The 21,087-nt window shown below is 45.7% G+C and overlaps 2 protein-coding genes across 3 annotated transcripts; both read right to left on the reverse strand.

Moving 5' to 3' along the window:
• Nucleotides 1-1,167: 1,167 nt before the first annotated feature.
• On the reverse strand, nt 1,168-15,492 carry LOC308406569 (gamma-aminobutyric acid type B receptor subunit 2-like). Its single transcript, XM_080897650.1, has 21 exons — nt 15,258-15,492; nt 13,659-13,750; nt 12,784-13,104; nt 11,564-11,701; nt 11,322-11,492; nt 10,360-10,461; nt 10,190-10,255; nt 9,832-10,020; nt 9,076-9,318; nt 8,884-8,944; nt 8,707-8,787; nt 8,396-8,546; nt 8,194-8,326; nt 7,610-7,708; nt 7,373-7,495; nt 6,990-7,100; nt 5,841-6,068; nt 5,393-5,518; nt 4,151-4,232; nt 3,959-4,061; nt 1,168-1,835 (listed from the first exon to the last, which is right to left on the reverse strand). Exons 2-21 carry the CDS (start codon nt 13,719-13,721, stop codon nt 1,691-1,693), a joined length of 2,736 nt encoding a protein of 911 aa, XP_080753776.1. The 5' UTR covers nt 13,722-13,750; nt 15,258-15,492; the 3' UTR covers nt 1,168-1,690.
• Nucleotides 15,493-15,618: 126 nt separating this feature from the next.
• Nucleotides 15,619-17,751, reverse strand: rpp25l (ribonuclease P/MRP 25 subunit-like). 2 transcript variants are annotated; one of them, XM_080897652.1, is made up of 2 exons: nt 17,155-17,600; nt 15,619-16,529 (listed from the first exon to the last, which is right to left on the reverse strand). In XM_080897652.1, exon 2 carries the CDS (start codon nt 16,527-16,529, stop codon nt 15,870-15,872), a length of 660 nt encoding a protein of 219 aa, XP_080753778.1. In that variant the 5' UTR covers nt 17,155-17,600; the 3' UTR covers nt 15,619-15,869. The 2 variants fall into 2 exon arrangements, with proteins under 2 accessions (XP_080753778.1, XP_080753777.1); XM_080897651.1 differs by lacking the exon at nt 17,155-17,600 and adding an exon at nt 17,609-17,751 and having other exon boundaries at nt 15,620-16,529.
• Nucleotides 17,752-21,087: the final 3,336 nt, after the last annotated feature.

Genomic DNA, 21,087 nt, shown 5'->3' on the forward strand with positions numbered 1-21,087 from the left:
AGAGCGGTCTTTTTCTGTTGCTATTAGAGAATACTCCTCCTAGTGTGGTGTACCACCTCCTGCTTGTCATCATTCCCAGACTGCAAGGAATTTCAGAGTGTTTTTAAATCGCTCTTAGAAATTAGATAAGAAAGTGTCCACAGGTGAGAAGATCTGTTTTTATCAGCTACCTGAAATTGCCAAGACGAAGCCTCATCTTTCTCTTAAAGGTTTAGAAAAACATATTCATGCCTTCATCACCTCTGCAGCTCTCTTTATTTGAGCGTTGAACACTTAGTCCGAAATGCAGCTGCTTGTCTTTTAACAGCTGTTAGAAGTCATGATCACATCACTCCAGTTTCATATGAAGTGGCTGCATTATTAGCTTATTACCTGTTAGCTAACGGTGCCACGAGAGAAAATGAGCGACATCAAGAAAAGAAGCAAAATCTGGAACCGTTTCAATTTCATTAACAGCAGGCAGAGTGTAGAGTCTGCAAGAAAAGGATATCATAGAGAGCCACAAACAACCTGCGCAGGCACCTGAGAGCTGTCCACCCATCAGTGCAAGGGGAAGATAAAACACAGTCAGTTGAGCGTGATATCAATGAAGGTGCCAGTGTGTCAACTGCTGCTGCATCTGGAGCATCTTGCAGTACACACCACAACCACCTAAACCAACCCAGAGCTCTATGAGACCCAGCAAGACAGAACTCAGCTGATAAAGACCTGCAAACATGACTGCACTTTATTTCCAACTATTTTCAGTTGCGGATGTTAAAGGATTCAGAAAAAATATTCATTTTGTGGATAATTTTATATTGTTGTTGATAATAAATTAACTAAAGCAACAAAACAACCTGAAGAGCCGGTTGTGAGCTGAAAGAGCCGGCTCCCTAAACCCCCCAGAATTCCCATCACTAGTGCCGGTGTTTCCAGATGAGTCTTCAATCCCGCCCACTCACATTTCAAAATTATCAACTGCAGACGAGTGGGCGGAGCTTCATATCTGACAGGAAATTACCTCACTTCTTTATTAGAAGAAAAGAAAATTTGAAAACATTTTAAATGTAAATAAAACACTCACATTTTTTAAATGCCCAACAAATTCATTATTTTTAAATGAAATTGTTTTTTAAATGTTTAAAATGTTTATGTAATGTTTGAAAGAGGAAATAAAAGCAACCACAAAAACAACAACAAAGCAATGAAACAAAAACGTCGAGGCCATTTTACTTTTATTCCTTTGTCTCCTCAGAATCAGTCCAGCTGTTACGTCAGACTAATGTCTTTATGTTTGGGGTCAAACTGACCTGAAACCTTCCAAACATGACTGCCATATCATTTAAATAAATCAGTAAAATTAACTTAATTTTTTAAGTAGCAGGTACTTAATATGCAAAATAGTTGAACTTGTTTAAAAATAATAAGTTAAATTAAACTTAAATGGAACAAAATGTAAAATGAACTGAGTATAAATGTTTTTTAAAAATCAAGTTTACATTACTTAATTTATTTAAGTACTTTGGGCGTTTGGGTTCACAGTGCGGTGGTCGTGGCACTCCCAGATGGCAGCAGCCTCCCCAACACACCTCAAACACCGAGGTTAAAATATTTGCAGGTGATTTGAATGTTCTGGCTGATTTGTGTAAGCGCAGCATAAAGTCTCATATTTCTTTCCCAAGGAGGTCAAAGTTGCAGCTTCCTGCCATCAGGTGTACAGTGAGTTATTGTGCTGATCGACAAAGACTTCCTGGCTGCCGAACAGGCTGGAGCTGCTGGAGCTGACGCCACCGATCGCGGGCAGGTAGGAATGATGGAGGATGGGCAGCTGGACCGACAGGCGGCGCCGCATGCTGACAGAAATCACAGACAGGAAGAGAAGCAGTAAAACTTCTTCCACTTCAAATATTCACGCGCCTCTAATGTGTCATTTTTCTGTTAAATACATTTATTAAGGACACTGATTGGCTTAAGTTTATATTTATGCAAGAAAACTGCACTGAAATTTGGAAAATGTCATTATTCACAGAAATATGTTCATCTTCAGATGAGGACAGGGCGCTGTGGGAATGCGACTAAGTAACCCCAGCAGAAGGGGTTACATGAAGGGGATCTCTGGAATATTTGATACCCGACATGCAAACTGACAGCGAAACATCTGGTAACTCGGTGTACAGACATCGGCAAGATGTAAATGCTGTCACAAGTAGAGGTCGATAAGGTACAACACAAATTCTACAGCAAGGGGGAGCCAGTGTTCACAGAGATGCTTGATGAACAGTCACAAGGAGTAGCATCGAGAAGGAAACTAGAGGCCACGATCAAGGTAGAACGGAGCAATTTCGTCAGCTATCAGAGCTGCAGAAAGGTGTGATGAAGAAAAGGACACCTAAGAAGTACAGCAAGCAGTCCATACCTGAGGCCTTGGAAACTGCCAAGCAAAGACTCACAGCTTTGGCTAAAGCGGTGCGCCAGAGAGATGGAAAGCAGGAGAATAAACCAGCTGTTCTCCACAGACCCGTCCAAGGTGTACTCTCAGTGGCAGGGGACCAATATGAGAACAACACCACCGAGGCTGGAGATGGAGCAATACTGGAAGAGTATATGGGTGAAGGACGCAGAACATAACAAGAAGGCCTTAGTGGATCTAAGAGCAGAGCATGGCAACCTCCCTGAACAGGGACCAGTAACCATCACAGTGGCAGACATACCAAAAAGGGTCTCCAGTATGATGAGTTGGACATGACAGACACCTATACTGGCAAAAGAAGCTGACTGCACTCCATTAGCATCAATTAGCACAAACGAACTGCCTGCTAATCAATGAGAGACGCCTGGAATGGCTAACTGAAGGCGGGACACTCCTGATGCCAAAGGAGCCCAGAAGGAACTGGCCCATCCAACTACCGGCCAATAACCTGACTCAGGACCATGTGGAAGAACCTGCGAGGCATCATAGTGGATGAACAGACACATGGCTCAATACGTGGATGGAGAAACACCAGCTACTAGCAGACCGAGCAGTCACCCAAGACTGCAAGACCAGACTGACCAACCTGTGCACTGCCTTGGTTTGACTTCAAGAAGGCCCATGACTCGATGCCCCTCACTGCCTAATGCCAACACCTGTACAAGATCAACAGGACCCTGAGAGCCTTCATCAGGAACTCAATGGGGATGTGGCGTACAACACTAGAGGCCAACTCCAAGCCCATAGCACAAGTCACCATCAAGTGCGGGATCTACCAAGGAGATGCTCTGCCCCCACTGCTGTTCTGCATAGGCCTGAACCCCCTCAGTGAGATCATTAACAAGACTGGCTACGGATACCGACTACGGAACGGAGCAGTTGTCAGCCACCTCCTGTACATGGATGACATCAAGCTGTATGCCAAGAGTGAACGAGACATCGATTCACTGATCCACACTACCAGGCTATACAGCAATGACATTGGAATGTCGTTCGGACTGGAGAAGTGTAGTCGGATGGTAACAAAGAGAGGGAAGATACTCTAAACTTCCAGAAGTGCAATCCCATAGACATAGAGGACAGCTACAAGTACCTGGGCATCCCACAGGTAGATGGGAACCATGAAGAGGCCGCTAGGAAAGCTGCAACTACCAAGTTCCTGCAGAGGGTCAGGCAGGTCCTGAAATAGACGCCACTAACATCAAAACAAGGAAGCTCCTCACCATGCATGGAGGGTTTCACCCTAAAGCCAGCACCCTGAGGCTGTACGCTAAGTGAAAAGAAGGACATGGAGGCAGTAAGCGTCACTACCACAGGATGAGACAACTAGCATACACAAGTAAATCAGGAAGATGGCCCCAACCGACCGCGTGCTCAGTGAGCCAAGATCCTGTGGGACTTCCAGATAATGTCAATGTAATTATCGATACACGTTTGACTTTACAGACACATGAGCAAGAAAATGTTTGCTATGTTTCCCTCAGGTGTTTTGTGTGTTGGACTCACTGTTCGGGTGAGTTGATGTCTTTCAGGGTCGAAGCTTCGCTCTCGCTGTTTCTGTTTTTCGCACAGATCTGAGCTTCATGAGTCACTGATCCGATTTCGGCTGCTTCACGGGAAAAATGCTTTTATGTACTTATCAGGAATCACACACTGACAGAGTACATATGTTTAACTCTCAGAGCGAGTGATGATTACCGTGTTTGTCTCTCATCAGACGCTGAAACGTCCCCGATGTCTCAGAAAGCTCCATTCTGATGATTTCTATTTCCACATCCAGCTGCAAACAAACAAACCACACACGTAAAAATGCACATCTGGGAATAAAACATTAAAATCCAACCAATATTTAATGAAGCGCAGACAGCGACAGAGACAGACTGTCTCAGTGAAGCTCCATTTAAGTAGTTAAACACGCTTAAGCCTATAATTTGCTATAGCGCCGCCTCTCTACTCCACCACAGTGAGTTTTAAATAACAGATCAAAGTCCAGATGTTCAACTTTAATTTAAGGAATTTAAAAAAAAACTTTGCATGAACTGTTTAGTAATTAGAGACATTTTCTTACACCGATCTCTGTTTTCAGAGGCAGTGCAGGTTCTTCCTGCAGCACCTTCAGCTGGTTTGTGTGTCTCTGCCTTCATTTTTGTTTTAATAACTCTACTGCACTAAGAACATCTGGATGACTTGCATATGGAAGAAAACCCCATTTCATGCCGTGAGAAACTCTTGGGTTGCTTTGTGCAGTTTGATTTGCTCGTTATCCACGTGCACTGTGAAGCTCTGTGTGAATGTGAGCAGAGAGTTCAGCCCACTGCTTCGGTCACATCAGCAGTAATCAGCAGTGAGCTGGCTCCAGGCAGCCATGCATGCCCGTATCATCACGCTGCCTCCGCCATCGTGAGTGTAACCAGCCTTTTGCAGCTTGCTGTGAACTTCATGAAGCTGTTTCCTGCTTGTAGACTCGGACAATGACACGCCACCTCTTTCAAAGTGTTCTTGGCTTGGTTACATTTTGTGATGTTTGTGTATGAAAGCGATAAAATACTATTTCAACACTTTGAATAAACATCAGTGATTTTATCTGCTTCATTTCCCCTGACATAACAGGATCAAAGTGAAGCTGCTCATTGGTCCAGTAAAGTTTAACTCTCAGCGTCAGTGACTGTGGAAGCCTGCACTTCACTCACGTCTTCATTATTAGATTTAAAATCTATGTGTGGTAGAAGTTTTTGATAGTTTTGATTGTGTACAGATGCAAAACGACAAAAACTGTCTTTGTCCAACTAATTATGGATCTAAGTGGAAGTGGAGAAAAAGCTCGCCAAATCTTCAAACTACATCAAATTTAATTTGAAGGAAGGAAAAACAGGCGTCGGTTATAAAACTGTTCCTTCTGTGTTGTGCTTCTATTCTCTCGCTGCAGCTGACACGCTTCACCTGTGCACTTTCACTCCTGAGCTGCTGATTCAACCTGCTCAGCTGATCTTCATCTTCCTGTGCAGCATCACCCTGCAGCCCGGACGCCTGCTGCAGGCCGCCGCCGCTCCAGCACACAAACACAATCTGCAAGTAGACAAAGGTCAGTCATCATCGTTCATGTGTGATGAAGGAGGAGCCACGAAAACAGTGGTGTCTGCATCTGTCTGCGACCTAACAGCTGACTGCCCTTCAGCCTGTCATGGCCTCCTGTTGGGTAACATTTGCTCATTGCCATAGAAAACAAGCAAGAGTCCAACACGCAGCATCGGTCCTGCCAGATGTGCAGCATCTGTTGGTGTGACCTAAACTGCGGACATCTCTCGATCGTGAGTCTTTTACCCTCAGCGGGTTTGCGTTTGACTCAAAGTCTAAATGAAAGAATGAAAATACGAGGCGTGACGCTGACCTTCGGTCCAAACCACCCGCTCAGGATGAAGAGGTTGCAGCAGAGGATGAGGATGCTGCTCACACAGAACTGAACTGGAGGATTGTGGGACATCAGCAGCGATCCCAACACTCCTGACACGCTGAACGCCGTCAGGGCAAACGTGCTCAGCGCCAGGTGTTTGCCGCTGCCCGCCGGCTCGTTGACCTCTGCGGTCCAGATGTTCAGGGCCAGGAAACATCCGAGAAGCTGAAGACAAAACATCAGGTTTTATCAAAGCGCAGAAATCCAGTGACCCTCATGATGAGCTGCTGATGCTCTGATCCTGCAGCTCTGTCTTGGATGGACTCTGTTAAACTTGGATCACAGCTGCCATAAAAATCTGGTTTCAATCAGCTGATGATTAACAGTTTTAAAACTGGAAAAGTTACAACATTACTGATATTAGAGCATCTTTGTTATTTTTGTTCTGAAACTTATCACAAAACAAACTCAAACTGAGAAATCTGTGAGATCACAATCACTGATTGGTTTTCTAATTGATTATCAATAAATCAAACCTCTAATTTGTCACACGTCTCAAAACCAATTACATGGATGCTAATTTATAAAATTCACATTTTAAATATCAGCATAAAAATATTTATTTGCTTTTTTTAAATATATACTACTTGCCCAGGACGAAGTCTATTTTTATGGCATGTGATGAACAGTATGGCCGCATGGGGGTGCTAATGAGGCTACAAACTGTTTTCTTCTTGCTCATTATTCAGTGAACTGTGCATGTGTTTTAACGTCCAGGAATAGAAATGTTGATGTTAGGAAACTTATGTTCTTATATTTAAAAAAAAAACAATTTGTTTTTTTTTATTATAAATCTTATTTATTGTGATGCTAAAGAGGCTCTGCAAAGATAAAGAAGAAAATAAATAGAGGTAGGATGGCTCAAAATAGGACTTCTTCCATCTGCAACAATTTATATTTGGTGCTAAGGCTCTGTTCATTGTACATGAGAAGCAGAGGTGGTAAAACAGAGCAGTAGAGTGGTCCATACAGGGTGTGCCTGTATTATTATTATTAATAATAATAATAATAGTAGTTCTTAAAGATTGCAACTTGGCCTAAACTGCAGCGTAACATCAGATATTTGATAAGAACTTTGAGTCTGACCAGCAGAGGTGCTTTGTATCCATAGACCACAGTGAGCCACAGCTCCATGTTAACACTGCTGCAGCGTTCAGAGTACGGCCGGATGATGACGTCCTCCTCAGCAGCGTCGCCCTGAAAGACCAGAACAGTTGGTTTGCGTCAGTCCACACAAACAAATGATCTTCAGTTTACATCTGCAGCAGGGGCCAGGGTCCACTCAGCAGCAGTAAGGGTGGATATGGATGGATGGACGGATTTCTCAAAGCAGTAAAACAGTAAATATATTTTTATTTCTAATTTTCACTAAATCACTGACTGATAAACAATAGTGGTGATGAAAGCTCAGATGCATTTCCCATCAACCCCTTTGCTGTGATTTACAGTAAATATTTGCATTTAAAGACCTCTGTGTTGTGCTGAAGCACCACCCATCTGAGGGGGTCCAGGATTTGCCAGGAGGTTAAAACAAGCGTGTCCACCAGGAATAACCAGAATAGGACGCAGCCTGCTGACGGCGCTCGGCTCTGCTGTGGGACGTACAGAGAAACAATCAGAAACAAGCCTTCAGGGATTTCATAGTTTTATAGTCTGAGGCTCACAGGAGTTCAGAAACTACGAGCAGACTATAGCAGCTGATTTACCTTCTGATTGATGCTGGACACCGAGTAGACCCTCCACGCTTTAGTGAAGAGCACAGCGAAGCCCACAGTGTGCCCCACGGCGAGAGTCCACAGACGGACCTGCAGGACCCAGAATATCATTTATCATCTCTCACAGTTAGTGAAACCTCCAGCAATCATAAACTGCAGTTCATCTAACATCCAGCAGAGGCAGGAGTGAGGCCGGGTACGCCCCCACCCTCCCACAGTTTAAGGTGTGAATGTGAGGTGAATGGTTGTGTGTCTCTGTGTGCGACAGGCTGGCGACCAGTTCAGGGTGTGCCTGCTGGGATGGATGGATAGACAGATATTAAGGAGGAATTTTCATAATTGATTATGATTATTAAATATTTCAAGGAGCACCGTTCACACCACATACTTTAATCCTTTTTGCATCACCCTGAGCTAAAAACTGCTCTGCGTGTCTTTGTGATTGAGTCAAACTCTCTGGTAAAAACTCCAAACCACGAATACTCGATTTTTCCAGCCTCGTGCTGTTTCTGGGACAGAGCTGTGTGTTTTCAGTTCGCGGTCGCCGTGTAAGACTCAGGTCAGGCGGAACTCACAGAACAAAGAACCCCAAACATCCAGTCCGACAGCGAGGCTTCGTCCAGGCCGGAGAACAGCACCGAGGAGGAGGAGAGCAGGACGCCCAGCAGGAGCAGCTCGTCCTGGGATGCACCGCCCGAGCCGAGCCGCCTGCGGGCAGAGGGCGCTCAGTTTCTCACTGTTTGCTGTAACGTGTCGGTGAACTTACAGACGTCGTACCGGCGTTTGTGGTTGACGATGACGAAGAAAAGGACGATCAGAGCGATGATGACGGTCACACCGGCAGCCGATGATATGACGATGTACAGGCGGAGGCTGATGTGACGGTGCTGCAGAAGGACAGCAGGCTGGTCTGTAGCTGGTCCTGGACCTGCAGCATCAGCACATCTGATCAGTGTTTATCTTTGGTTCATCGTCACCGAGCAGCAGGTCGGCTTTAACGGTGCAATTCACCGCAGCTTTACATTTTAACTCTTCATCTCTTCCAGTTTTGATGCCTTTCAAAATAAAATGTAAGTTTAGTTTCTGACCTTTGAACCTGAGCAGGTGGTGCATCAGGCGGAGTTGTTGGGTGCTGGTATTGAACTCCCCCACCAGGACACCACTGCTGACTGAGCACACACACACATCATGGATTCATCACTGACTGATGGTGATATAGCACGAAATCATTGTTTACATCAAATTAACTTCAGGATCTTTGGCACCTTGAAACTGGAGCAGCTCGATCGACGTCATTCTCTCCCCGTTCCGAAAGAAAACCGGACCCTGAAAGCACAAACATGTTCACGGTGAGGCGAGTTGGTCTTCAAGCCTTTCAGCTGGACGTCTACGCTCTGTTTTGAAAGGCCTGATGACCACGTGTGGTCAGTGACGCTCGTTACTGTGTGTCTGCTCACTGTGACTCCTTCGAACCGCGTGCTCCTCACGGCCTCCAGCAACATCCTCGCCACCTCCTCCTCGCTGACCGTCACGTTCCTCCGAGGGCTGTATTTCTCTCTCTGTTTCGCCGCCTGCGTCGCCTGGCTCAGAGCTTTGGCAACGACCCAAACGGCATCATAGGCGAAGGAGTGCAGCGAGCTGACCTCTGACCCCTCCTGGATCAGCTGCCTGAGATAGGAGTCCTGGTAGTCCTGAGGAGTCTGCAGGACAAGGCCACCATTAAAGGACCTGCTTTATTCTAAGGATGATCAAAAGTCCAAAAGTTGTCCTTTGATTAAAGCTCAGTTTGGTTCTTCTCTGTGAAGAGTGCTATATCTAAATAAAAGTTATTATATTTGCATTATTATTACTAGTATTTCAGGCTAACTCTCCATCTGTCCTGCACAGATTCGGGGGGCTGCGAGGAACCTGAAGCCGTAACCTGCAGTTCCACTAATGACCACTTGAGGCCGACTTTGAGTGAGTCAGTGCCCATAAATTTGACTCCCATGTTTTTGGCTTCATTTGTAGATGAAACCCTCACAGTCTGTAGGTTCAGTTTGCTGAAAAGCTCCTCCCTCGTATCCCAGCGTAATCATTTCTCGCTCCAAAAGCCAAAAAGCATCAGTGGGGCCATCTTTTGTACCCAGTGTGAGGGAGAGCAGTGGCCTAAAGCCGCTGCCTGCGGCTCTACAAGCCTGACTGTTGCATGTTTGTTTCAAACTGTTTCTGACCCGTCCAGAGACTCCCGGCGTGTTGGCGTTGCCGAGCTCTCGGACCTGCAGCCGGATGGACCCGTCTGCCGCCACCAGGAGGCTGTTGGCCGTACAGCCAGAAAACTTCCACCCCAGCCTCCACCCAGCTGCTCCTCCGCCAGCTACGAGCCACTGGTACCGAGCTCCAAACAGGTTCAGTCTGTACGCCTGAGGAAACAAGACAACAGGCTCTTATTATCCACCAGGTCAGGTCCGTGTCCATCACAGGCTTCTACGCTAAAATCTGGAAAAGCCAGAAATGTTATTACAGAAACCCTGGAAGATTAAAAGGCCCTTAAAGTGTGTCCACATACTTTTGGCTCTGTAGAGTACTTACACAGCAGAACACCTCAGACACAGACTCATCTTCCAGCTGTGCGATGATGATGCGAACGTCCTCATCCTTCAAAATAAGAGCGAGTAATAATCCTTGAGTTTGGGATGAGGCTCAGCTGCTTTGACGGCACTAAGAGACTGAAGTGAGCAAAAGTAAAGGGACGCCTGTACCTTCAGTTTCTTCAGGCGGCCGCAGACGTCTCCAGAGAGGCTTTCTGCGACGGCGACGTGAACGCCGGCTCTCAGCAGCTGTCTGATCAGGTCCTTCTTCATCTGCACAAATAAAAGTAGTCGGACGTCTCACAGCTGCTTCGTCATGAGGCTGTTATTCCCTAACATTCACAGACCCGTCCCTCTCCTTCATTGTACTGTGAGTACTTCATAAGTGAAAAAACTGCAAGTTCACTTTAAGCCTTAAAGGTTTCCTCAGAGTTCAGATTCCTTCAACTTAAATCGGCCGGTTAGTTTGACCCACATTGAAAATAAGAAACAACATAAAAGGCAGAAGAGACGAAGTACTCACACGTGAATCTGAAAACAAAGAATTTCTTTCTTTAAAAACACGACTAAGATTGTTTCATTATCCACCCCTCCTACTCTGCTGCAGTGGCAGAGCTCATCGTGCTCTCCTGGCTCCTGCTTTTAGGTTTTAGTGCAGCTACGATTCAGAGAAATGAAATAAATATAAGAGGCACTGATGATGTTGGTTAAGTCCACGATATCAGAGTTTCATGAAAATCTTCATTATTTCAGAGTCACCATTGTAGACTGTATATAAAAGATGGACATGGCTATTGTGACGTCGGCCCCTGGTTACAACAGCCTGTTTCTGAAGGTTCAGCTGTTTTCATCATTGAGATCTTAGGTTTTCTAGGTGGAGGTGAGAGGCCGTGTCCTCCGGCCTCTCACCTCCACCTCGCGCGCTCTCACGGTAAAGGATTGGTAACCAGAATGCAACGCCGCATTAATTCCAGCCCTCCTGACTCTTAGGAGAACCAGCAGGTCATCAGAAAGATGTTCAGTGAGGTCAGAGATCAGGTGCACAGTAGTTTCATGTTCTCACGGTAAACGCGCCCCCTGCTGGGCATTAGAAAGAGTGCATGCTTAAGGCTGAAGCTACGCCCCACGTTCACCTCGGAGAGTCTGGGTCCTTCCTGCGTGACCACGCCGACTCTGGTCCACTTGTAGCGCTGCAGCAGCTTCACGGCGGCCTGGTTCAGCGCTCGGTCTGACGGCACCGTGCTGAACAGGTTTCTGTACAACTTCCTGTTGGACAGGCCGGGAGCCGAGGCCGCAAAAGACACCTGGGAAAGCAGAAGTTACCTGTCATATACACGGCTGCATTACGTCACCACTGTGAGGCTGAGGTCAGCACCTGCACCAGGCCGAGCGCCGGAAGAGCGCGAGCGATGAGCGCCGTTACAGGTGGACACACCCCTCCAAACAGCAGCAGGTACTTCGGCCCCGCCCACATGGCATCAAACAGGGCTTTGAGCGCTTTAGCAGGGTCGCACTGGAAGACAGGTGAGAATAGCTGTGACACGGGTCGAGTTCATGCATGTTTCAGCTGCGAGAACATGGAGCAGCCTCAGAGGTTCAACGGAAACATCATTCAGCTTTGCAGCACCACCTGTGCCAGGTGTAGGCTTCCAACAATGGACCTGAATATGACCTGAAATATTTTTAGAAGTCCAAAAAGGTTGATTCTGTTCATGTGGACGTTTTCAAACACTTCATCATCACCCAAGTTCCTCAGTCTCAGCTGACCGCAGGTTCTACTGAGTGTCCGCGTCAGCGTGACGGCTGTGAGGTCACTTCCTTTATCATTAATAAGCACATTTTCATGGCCACTGGTCAAAGGTCACGAGCAGCGCTCGCAGATAGCTGGGGAACGGCTCCAGTAACATCACTGAAAACGTCCAGATGAACAGAATTACTTTTGGGACGTCCTCACCTGGATGACGCATCAAGAAACTCTTTGGATAACTTTTCCTTTTCCGTTCAGATCTTTTAGTTGTTTGTTCATTACATGCATGTGGTCGCTTTAGAGTCCACATCTGAAAAACGTGCATGTTTGATAGTTTCAGAGATACGAGGCTGAGAGTAAAATCTGCTGCTACGGATCTATTTTTGGTGTATTTATTTCTGTTTTGCTTTGCAGTGTGAAATTCTGCAGTGAAAGAAAAAGAGAATAATAACAGACGTATTTGTTCCAACACGGGAAAAAAGATCAGTTAGAAAATTGCCCATATTTAATAGCCTTTGCAGATAAATAAACACGGGCACAGCTTCGGAGTGAAGCTAACGCTTAACCTCCTTTATCTTTAACTTTCTTTATATGACCAGCAGATGGCGACTCATCTAATTACATAGACGTTTATGAGCTCTGAGCTCAGTAACACTTTCCTGGTCTAAAACATGCTTTTTTAAATTATTGTCCCATTAGAGTTTAAAAAGGACCAGAGAGCAGGAGCTGGAGCCTGGTGAGCACGTGCTGTTGCTCAATCATCTCGTCTGGTTTCAAGAAGCTAAAGCAGTTTTTAGAACAGAGTTGTGCCCCCATAGAGGCAGCGAATCACCGGGTCTGAGACCCACCTGTGAGTCCAGCCGCTGGAGCTGGATCTCGTAGTTCCCCAGCGGTGGCGGTTGTTTCTTTAGGTCCTGCAGAGCCAGTCTTACAGCCGGAGCCACGTCTGCCGTCAGATTCTCTCCGCCCAACCTGGAGCTTCCCGGCATCAGCCACAGCATGGGCAGAGGGTGCCGACCCTGAGCCGGCTCCAGCCCCATCGTCAGCCAGAAGACCAGGAGCAACCCCAACCCCTCCTGTACCTGTCCAAACCGACCCATTCCCCACTCCGGCCGCAGATGGCTGCAGGAAAACGGAGTAATCCTCTTGTGCTGTGAGCAGCTGAGAGCCTGAGGAGGCCGACCGAAGAGATAAAAGGATCAAGAGCAACACAAGATGCCACCGGGATCACCAGCAGACTGCTCACACACGCACACACACACACACACACACACGCACACACACACACACACGCACACGCACACGCACACGCACACACACGCACACGCACACACACACGCACACGCACACACACACACACGCACACACACACACACGCACACGCACACACACACACACGCACACACACACACACGCACACACACACGCACACACACACACGCACGCGCGCGCGCGCGCGCGCGCACACGCACACGCACACACGCACACGCACACGCACACACACACACACACACACACACACACACACACACAGCTTCAAGCCTGCATGCTGAACTCAGGGAGGCAGATTCAAAGGGTTGTATGGAGAACAGCAGAGTTCAACAAGCTCAGTTTCTCTTTGAATCCACTTCCTGTTTGGTTCTGTGGTCCCGGGTCAGTGTCACTTCCTGTCCCCGCCCTCTTTAGTTTCACTTTTGTTCAGTTACCTGGTCAGCATACACACCTGCCCGGCAGCTGCATGTCGGCACTCCTTATGTGCCATCATGTGACCCGGTTTCGTCACCATGCCGACCGCCTCCACCTGCTCGGCTCCTGCTTTGGATTAAAGATTTAGATTTTGTAAATCTGTAAAGGAGACGACAGCTGGCCAACCTCCTGAGATGACCTCTAGGCTTTGGTCCTCCATTCAATTCCAGTACCTTTATTTATAAAACACCAAATCCCAGCAACAGTTACCAGGGCCGGTGTCCTGCAGGTTTGAGATCTGACCCTGGGTCAACACACCTGCATGACACGATTAGTTCATTACCAGACCTCTGAAGAACTTCAAGACATGCTGAGGAGGTCATTTAGCCGTTTAAACCAGCTGACACATCTAAAACCTGCAGGACGCCGGCCCTCGAGTTCCCCACCAAGTAAGGAAACCAGAGGGCTGCAGCTCCTCGGGGGAGGACGGATCAGTAAGTCTAGTGCAGAGTCCACAACCCATGCTGTGTTTTTGTCACTTCCTGCAGATGCAGCACTTATTGAAAACCCTAAAATCACCTGTTTTGTAAGGTTTCGATCACTGAACAAAGTATGTGTGTGCGACCTCGGCTGCCTGTGGGATCAAACATCCAAAGCACTGACTGAACTCAGTTTTCTCTGGAAATCCAAGTAATGAAGTCCAATAAAAACAGCTCCCTGTGAGAGCCAGTTTGATGTGAGCACTGACATTTTGTGGGTTCAGCACTTACACACACTGTGTGTGTGTGTGTGTGTGTGTGTGTGTGTGTGTGTGTGTGTGTGTGTGTGTGTGTGTGTGTGTGTGTGTGTGAGAGTGTGAGTGAGAGAGAGAGAGAGAGAGGTGGCAGGAAACTGTTGTTAAAGACGCAGCGATCAGGCGGCTCGTCTCCAGCTGGTCAGCCTCACATGTCTGAACGCTCTCGTCTGACACGCTAATGTGGAAGCTCCACGCTGAGAGCAAAGAGAGCTCAAACACAACAAACCTAAGCAGACACTTGATTTTTGAAGAAAGGCTAAGTAGCTATTTTGATCAAAATTGCAAATCAGTTTGTAAAAAGGGTCACCAGCACCTTTATTGCCTTAGGAAACTTGTTCATTTCCACATTGACCAAAAAATTTTAACTTTGTTTTATCGTTCTTTTATTGAGTCTGTTTTATCCTTTTGTTTGGTGGCATGGTTTGGTCAGACCTCTGTCACAGAGAAAAACTCTCTAAATCAGATAGTGAGATGGTCCAGTCGTCTGATAGGTGAGCCACAGTCTTGTTTAGCCTCCCTGTACTCTGAGCAGGTACAGAGGATGGCTTTATCAATCCTTAAAAATGCTTCCCATCCTCTAAGGGGTGAATTTCAGCTTCTTCCCTCAGGACGGAGGTTTCTATTTCCGAGATGCAGGACAAAGCGTTATAAAAATAGCTTTGTCCCCGTTGCTGTCACTGAATTAAATAAGAACTGTTTTTGATTCGAAATTTAAAGTATGTGTCACAGTGAGTTTTATATATTTACTAGGTATGTGTGTTTTTAAAGGGATGTCAAATGCTGTCATTTTTCTGTAAAGCAAATTTACCTTGCCTTTGGGTATAAATAAAGTTACCTTACCTTACTAAAGCTATCCAGAGCTCAGCAGGATCAAAACTGTTAGGGAGGGTGGCCGTCAAAGGAGGCGTCAGGTCAAGGCGAGCTGCGTGCAGAGAAGCTGCATCGCCCACGTTTAGCAAAGCAGCATCATTATGAAATGTGGCCCCAGCTCTGCACAGCAGGGCCTCCTCTCCATCTCTTATCACGTTATTCGGCTGGTTGCTAATTAAAAGCTAATCGAGCACAAATAAATTCAGCCGTGATCCCAGAAACTGAAATTAAAGGGAGAAAATAAACCTGGTTTTACCACTTTAATAACCCACAAACAAACTTTTTCTTCTTGTAAATAAAATCATTTATTTTACAAACAGCAAAGTTCAGTGTGAGAAACACTCGCCTCCTGCTTTCTTATCAGCTCACACACAAATTAAACTCGGGGACTCTGAAACTTAAAGCTGATTTAACTCTGCGGGACATCTTCTCAGACGTGTGCAGTTTCCGGCTCTTCTTAGATTCAAACGGACACAAACTCCCCGTTCGTGGTCGCAGCCGTGATGAGAGCTGCGTCTCCAGCTACGACTTTTCAGGAGGACAAAGTTTCCGAGCTCCAAGCAGCTGCTTCAGAAATCTGAATCAACTCTGTCCTTTGGCCGCCTCTCTCGACCGACCGCTCTGACGGCCGGATCCTTTCCCTCTGCCGCCACCGCCCCCTCCTCGCTTTCTCCTGTGTCCAGGTCTCTGCCCGCTGAACCCTCCGCCCTCCTCCCTGTTGGCCGCCTGCGTCCACAGGGCGTCGTAGCGGCCCGGCGCCTGGTACCCCGGCTGGTTGGAGTCCAGCGGCTCTCTGGAGAGGAGGATCCAGATGACAGGCAGGTTCCTGCTGACCGTGAGGCTGTCGAGGCCAGCGGCGGGCTCCAGCGGCTCCCACACCTCCTCCACAGTGCCGTACAGGAGCTTGGTGAGCTGGTGCAGCCCTTTCACACGCCGCTTCACGATCTCCGCGCACGTGATGGCTTTGGAGACGCCCTTCCCGCTCGCGGTGAAGACAACATGTCTGCAGAGCGGCCGGCCCGGGGCCTCCTGCGGTGCTTCTACGCCGCCTTCCTCGGGTTGAGGTCGTACTTCCTCGTCAGCCGCTCGGGTTTTGGCCTCCATGCGGCTCAGAGCGTAGCGCAGCAGGTTGCGGATCTTGCTGCCATCTTTGACGTGGATCTCCGGCGTGTCGGCGGTGAGGCCGGGGAACGGACAGACGCACGGCTGCTCCACGGTGCGAGCTTTGCTGTAATTCTCCATCTGCAGAAACACAGACGACAGACAGGCGTTACACCGACCGCAGTGCTGCAGTCACTGTGATGGAGGCCGGCCCCGAAGCCAAGCGTGGGCCCGAGTGCAGAGCGATCTCTGTGCTCGCCGTCTAAACTTAAAGCACTTTAGCTGAGGATGGTTTGTGTCACACATCCAAACCTTTATTTTAGGAGCGATTGCAGTCCAGCACATCCTCCCAGAGAAGTCACATTACCCTCCTTCCTGCTTCAAATCAACTGTGTTTATACAGCAACCATTAAAGAAATAACTGCCCTCTGTAAGTGACAGCTCTGAACAGTGACAAAGGTCTGACAGAGCTGCTGCTGCTGTGAGCCGAGCAGACACTTTCTACCTTCCTGTCCGTGTTTCAGAACCTACTCAACACCAAGCAGCTGCTCCACCCAAGTGTCCTGCTCCTGCATCATGAGGTGGAGGCTTCCTCAGCTGCAGGGTCACTGCTGCTCAGACTGAATCATAGAGCTGGTGCTAAGTGAGGACGCGTGGCAAACATTAACTTGGTGAATGGTTTCACTGGTAGGTTAGTCGGCAGATTAGTACTTTTAAAGCGCAAAATAGAAAAATATAACAACGATGTGACATCATTAGAAACAACCTGAGAAAGAGCTGCAGGGGTGAGAAACACGCCTGTGGGGTCTGCACGGAGCTCAGTCGGGGGACAGCACGGACGCGGACTCAGTGCAGCCACATTTTCACCCGGTCCAGTAAAACCAGCAGGGCTCCAGTGTAGATAAGGGAGAGTTTATTGAGCAAACGACAGGAGAAGTTCAGCCATGAACCAGTTTGTTTCTGTGAGAGCGAAGCTTCAAACCTGTCAGAGGTTTTAACGGAGACTGGCGCGATAACTTCAAGCTGCTTTTGCGCCCTGAGGCTGGAGCCGAGGACACTAAACTTCCCTCGGTGTGGCCGCTCAGCTTTCCCGACACGCACCGCGGCTGCTCCGCTAGCTTAGCACTGCGGCGCTAGCTACAATGCTCCGAGCTAACCGGGGAAGCTAACGGAGACAAACCGCCTACATTCACAGTCAACGTTACACGCTTATAGCTTACCGTAGTCTTCTCTCACACTACCGCATGTTTACTTCAGCTGCACCGCTTAACTCTACCGTAACACGATACGAACTGTCGTAAACTGCTGTGACGCCCTGTAGTTCAACTGTTCACCTGGACGTTTTCAGTGGGACAAACGTCATCACCAGGTGACTTGTTCAGTCTCAGCTGACTGCAGGTTTCCAACCTCATAAACAGGACATCTGCATAATGACTGTGAGCTCAGTTCCTTGATCAATAATATGCAAATTATTATGACAATTGATCATCAACCACTGATCAAAGACCATTTTGCAAATATCCTGTTAAAAAACGCAACAAATTAAAAAACCGCAACAATATGATATGTTTAATATGCTGCTGAGAATATAGCCCAGAAGAAGCGTATAGTATAGCTTTTATTTTGAAAAGAGCCATTTCTCTGTAATAAACTCTCTTTTCCAAAGATGAGGGATTCCTCCATCAGATAGATTTATTATTTTTTAAATTAGTTTGTTGTTTCAGCAACATTACATATAAAAACTGTACTTTTGAGTTAAAATATATATTTATAATTTTAATCAATGACAAATTAAAAAGGCATGAACATTTTTTGTATCGAAAAAATATCGAACCGTGAATTTTGTGTATCGTTGCACCCCTAGTAATTATATCTATAATTATAAATGTGCTATACACGAGAGCCCTGCGACACCCATATGGAAAAGATATACATAAATCTTATAAAGTTTGTATCTGTCTTGTGTGAAACTTGTATGAAAAGCATATAAGTGTGAAAACAGATATAATATCCCTTGAAAAATTATATAATGAAACTTGTATGTTTCTGATACTTACTAAAACAATGTATGAAAGTAATGCGAAAGTGGCCACTTTCATGAGTAAATCATATACGTTTTTACTATTTCTTTTCCGTATGGGCAGGCTGCCGCCTCTCACCCTGTTCACACAGAATTTCTGCAGAATTTCCTCAGAAAACAAATGTTCTGCTCCCAACATGAATTCTTCCCATCCAGCTCTCTCTGTGTCACACACACACACACACACACACACACACACACACACACACACACACACACACACACACACACACACACACACACACACACACCTTTTATTGTAAGAAGTGATTCATGTTTAACTCTACAGTTTCCTTTTGCTCATTAAATCTCTGTTAGTTGCTTTGGAGCTAACGTCCAGAGCAACTAAGCTTCAACTGCTTTTTACACAATTCGTTTCTAGACTGTTTGTTTGCTCTGCAGTGTTACACATTAACATAGACGAGGGTTCGGGAACATTACAGTTAGCAGCCCTTCCTCCATGAGCTCCATCAGAACCATGAGGGAAAATATGACTGAGTGGGACTGCAGAAGCTTTGTGAAGCCTTGGAGCAGCTTTTGTTTTGGACAGCAGCCTCGCTGTGATGGTCCCAGTGTGGAATTCATCTGGATTCATTCTGCTTGTGTTCAGGCAGAATTTCTGCAGAATTTCCTCTGAAAACAAATATTCTCCTTCCAACATGAACACTTGCCATCCAGCCCTCTTTCTCTCACACACAGTGTTTTCCAGTGTGAGCAGGATCAGAGCAGACATGTGTCTTTAGTCTTCAGCATTCAGCCAAATAGCTGGTTAGAGTGCAAAGTTTGGGTGCAGGATTTTCAGGACTGCCTTAACCTGCAGTCTGTCTAATGGCCAGCAGGTGAAGACAGGTGATGTTAGGGCTGTTCGATATAACCATATATATCAGATGACGATATAAAAACGTTCTTTCATTTTACACTATCGTTTGTTTTGTGGTGTCGCAAAATAAACTGTTTACAGCAATATTTTTTCATGTTTTGATGGTCACTGTAGTGGCTATATTCATTTCTTAAAGTTCTCTCTTTCTCTTATATTTAATACAACCACACTACGGACGGACAAGCGCCTGTTTTAATGCGTTGTCGTTAGCAACAACGACGGTAACACCATCGCGTGTCCGCTTGTTTATGTTCCACATAAACCTTTCACAATAAAGCTCAAGATCCTGTGGAAACCTTTCAAAATAAACTGAATCACGTGAAAGAGCAGAGACGGATGAGAAGCAAAAAAGAGCCGCCAGGTGCCAACAAATAGACCTTAGACTCAAACATTAGAACAGGCTTTTCCCCGCAGCACGCCGTGTACAAACCGGATTCCAAAAAAGCTGGGACACTAATCAAATTGTGAATAAAAACTGAATGCAATGATGTGGAGATGGCAAATGTCAATATTTTATTCAGAATAGAACGTAGATGACAGATCAAAAGTTCAATCCGAGAAACATTTGAAAGGAAAAATATGTTGATTCAAAATTTCACAGTGTCAACAAATCCCAAAAAAGTATTATAGATTTTTTGATAAATAACAACTTGACAGATATTTGGAGAGTAAGAAATCCAGGAATTAAGAGCTTTTCCTGGTTTAAACCAAATGGAGCTTGTAAGTCTAGAATAGACTATTGGCTAGGAAGTGACATCATTCTTAGCCACACTGTAAAAGTTGTGATGTCAAATGCACCTCTATCTGATCATTGCTTTATTGAACTGTGCTTAGAATCCGAAATTAGACAATCAAATAAAAGAACTTATTGGAAGTTCAATGCCAAACTTTTACAAAATGAAGACTACTGCAACATAGTCAAAAAAAATTATAAAAGATATTATGGCTGATCATCTAATTGTAGGATATATCAGTAAATGGGAATTCATTAAATTCAAAATTAGAGAATTTAGTATTCAATTCAGTAAAACCATAAGTCAAAAGCAAAGAGAATATGAATGTAAATTATTCCAAGAAATTACTTATTGCTGTAGTAAAGATGATCTAAATATCCAAGAAAGGAGTAAACTTATGGAGTTGCAAACTAAATTAGATCAGCTCTACCTAAATAAAGCAGAAGGAGCTTTTGTGCGTTCATGGGCCAAGTGGATTGAGGAGGGGGAAAGAAATTCTTCATATTTTTTTAATTTAGAAAAGAGCAGACAGAAAAGAAATTTTATATCTTCTCTGTTAATTGATGGCATTGAATGTGACGACCCTAAAATTTTGGAGAATGAAACTTATACATTCTATTCCAATTTATACTCCTCACAGTTCTCTCAAGCAGATTGTGATGTCTTTTTTGATCAAATAGATAATCTGATCCCTAAAATTGATGAATCGTTTAAGGGATTATGTGAATCTGACTTCAGAATTGAAGAGTTAGATGCATCTGTTAAGAAAATGGCACTTAATAAATCCCCTGGTCCAGATGGGTTTACAGTTAATTTCTTCCAATTTTTTTGGGAAGACTTACGGGAAATTTTATTCAAAGCTATACTGGCCAGTATTGAAAAGGGAGAATTGATGTCTAGCATGAAACAAGGATTAATTACATTAATTCCTAAACCAAACAAAGATAAACGACAATTGGATAACTTAAGGCCCATAACTTTATTAAATACAGATTATAAAATTTT

Source organism: Rhamphochromis sp. 'chilingali' (assembly GCF_963969265.1).
Source record: "Rhamphochromis sp. 'chilingali' genome assembly, chromosome: 11".
Classification (NCBI taxonomy): Eukaryota; Metazoa; Chordata; class Actinopteri; order Cichliformes; family Cichlidae; genus Rhamphochromis; species Rhamphochromis sp. 'chilingali'.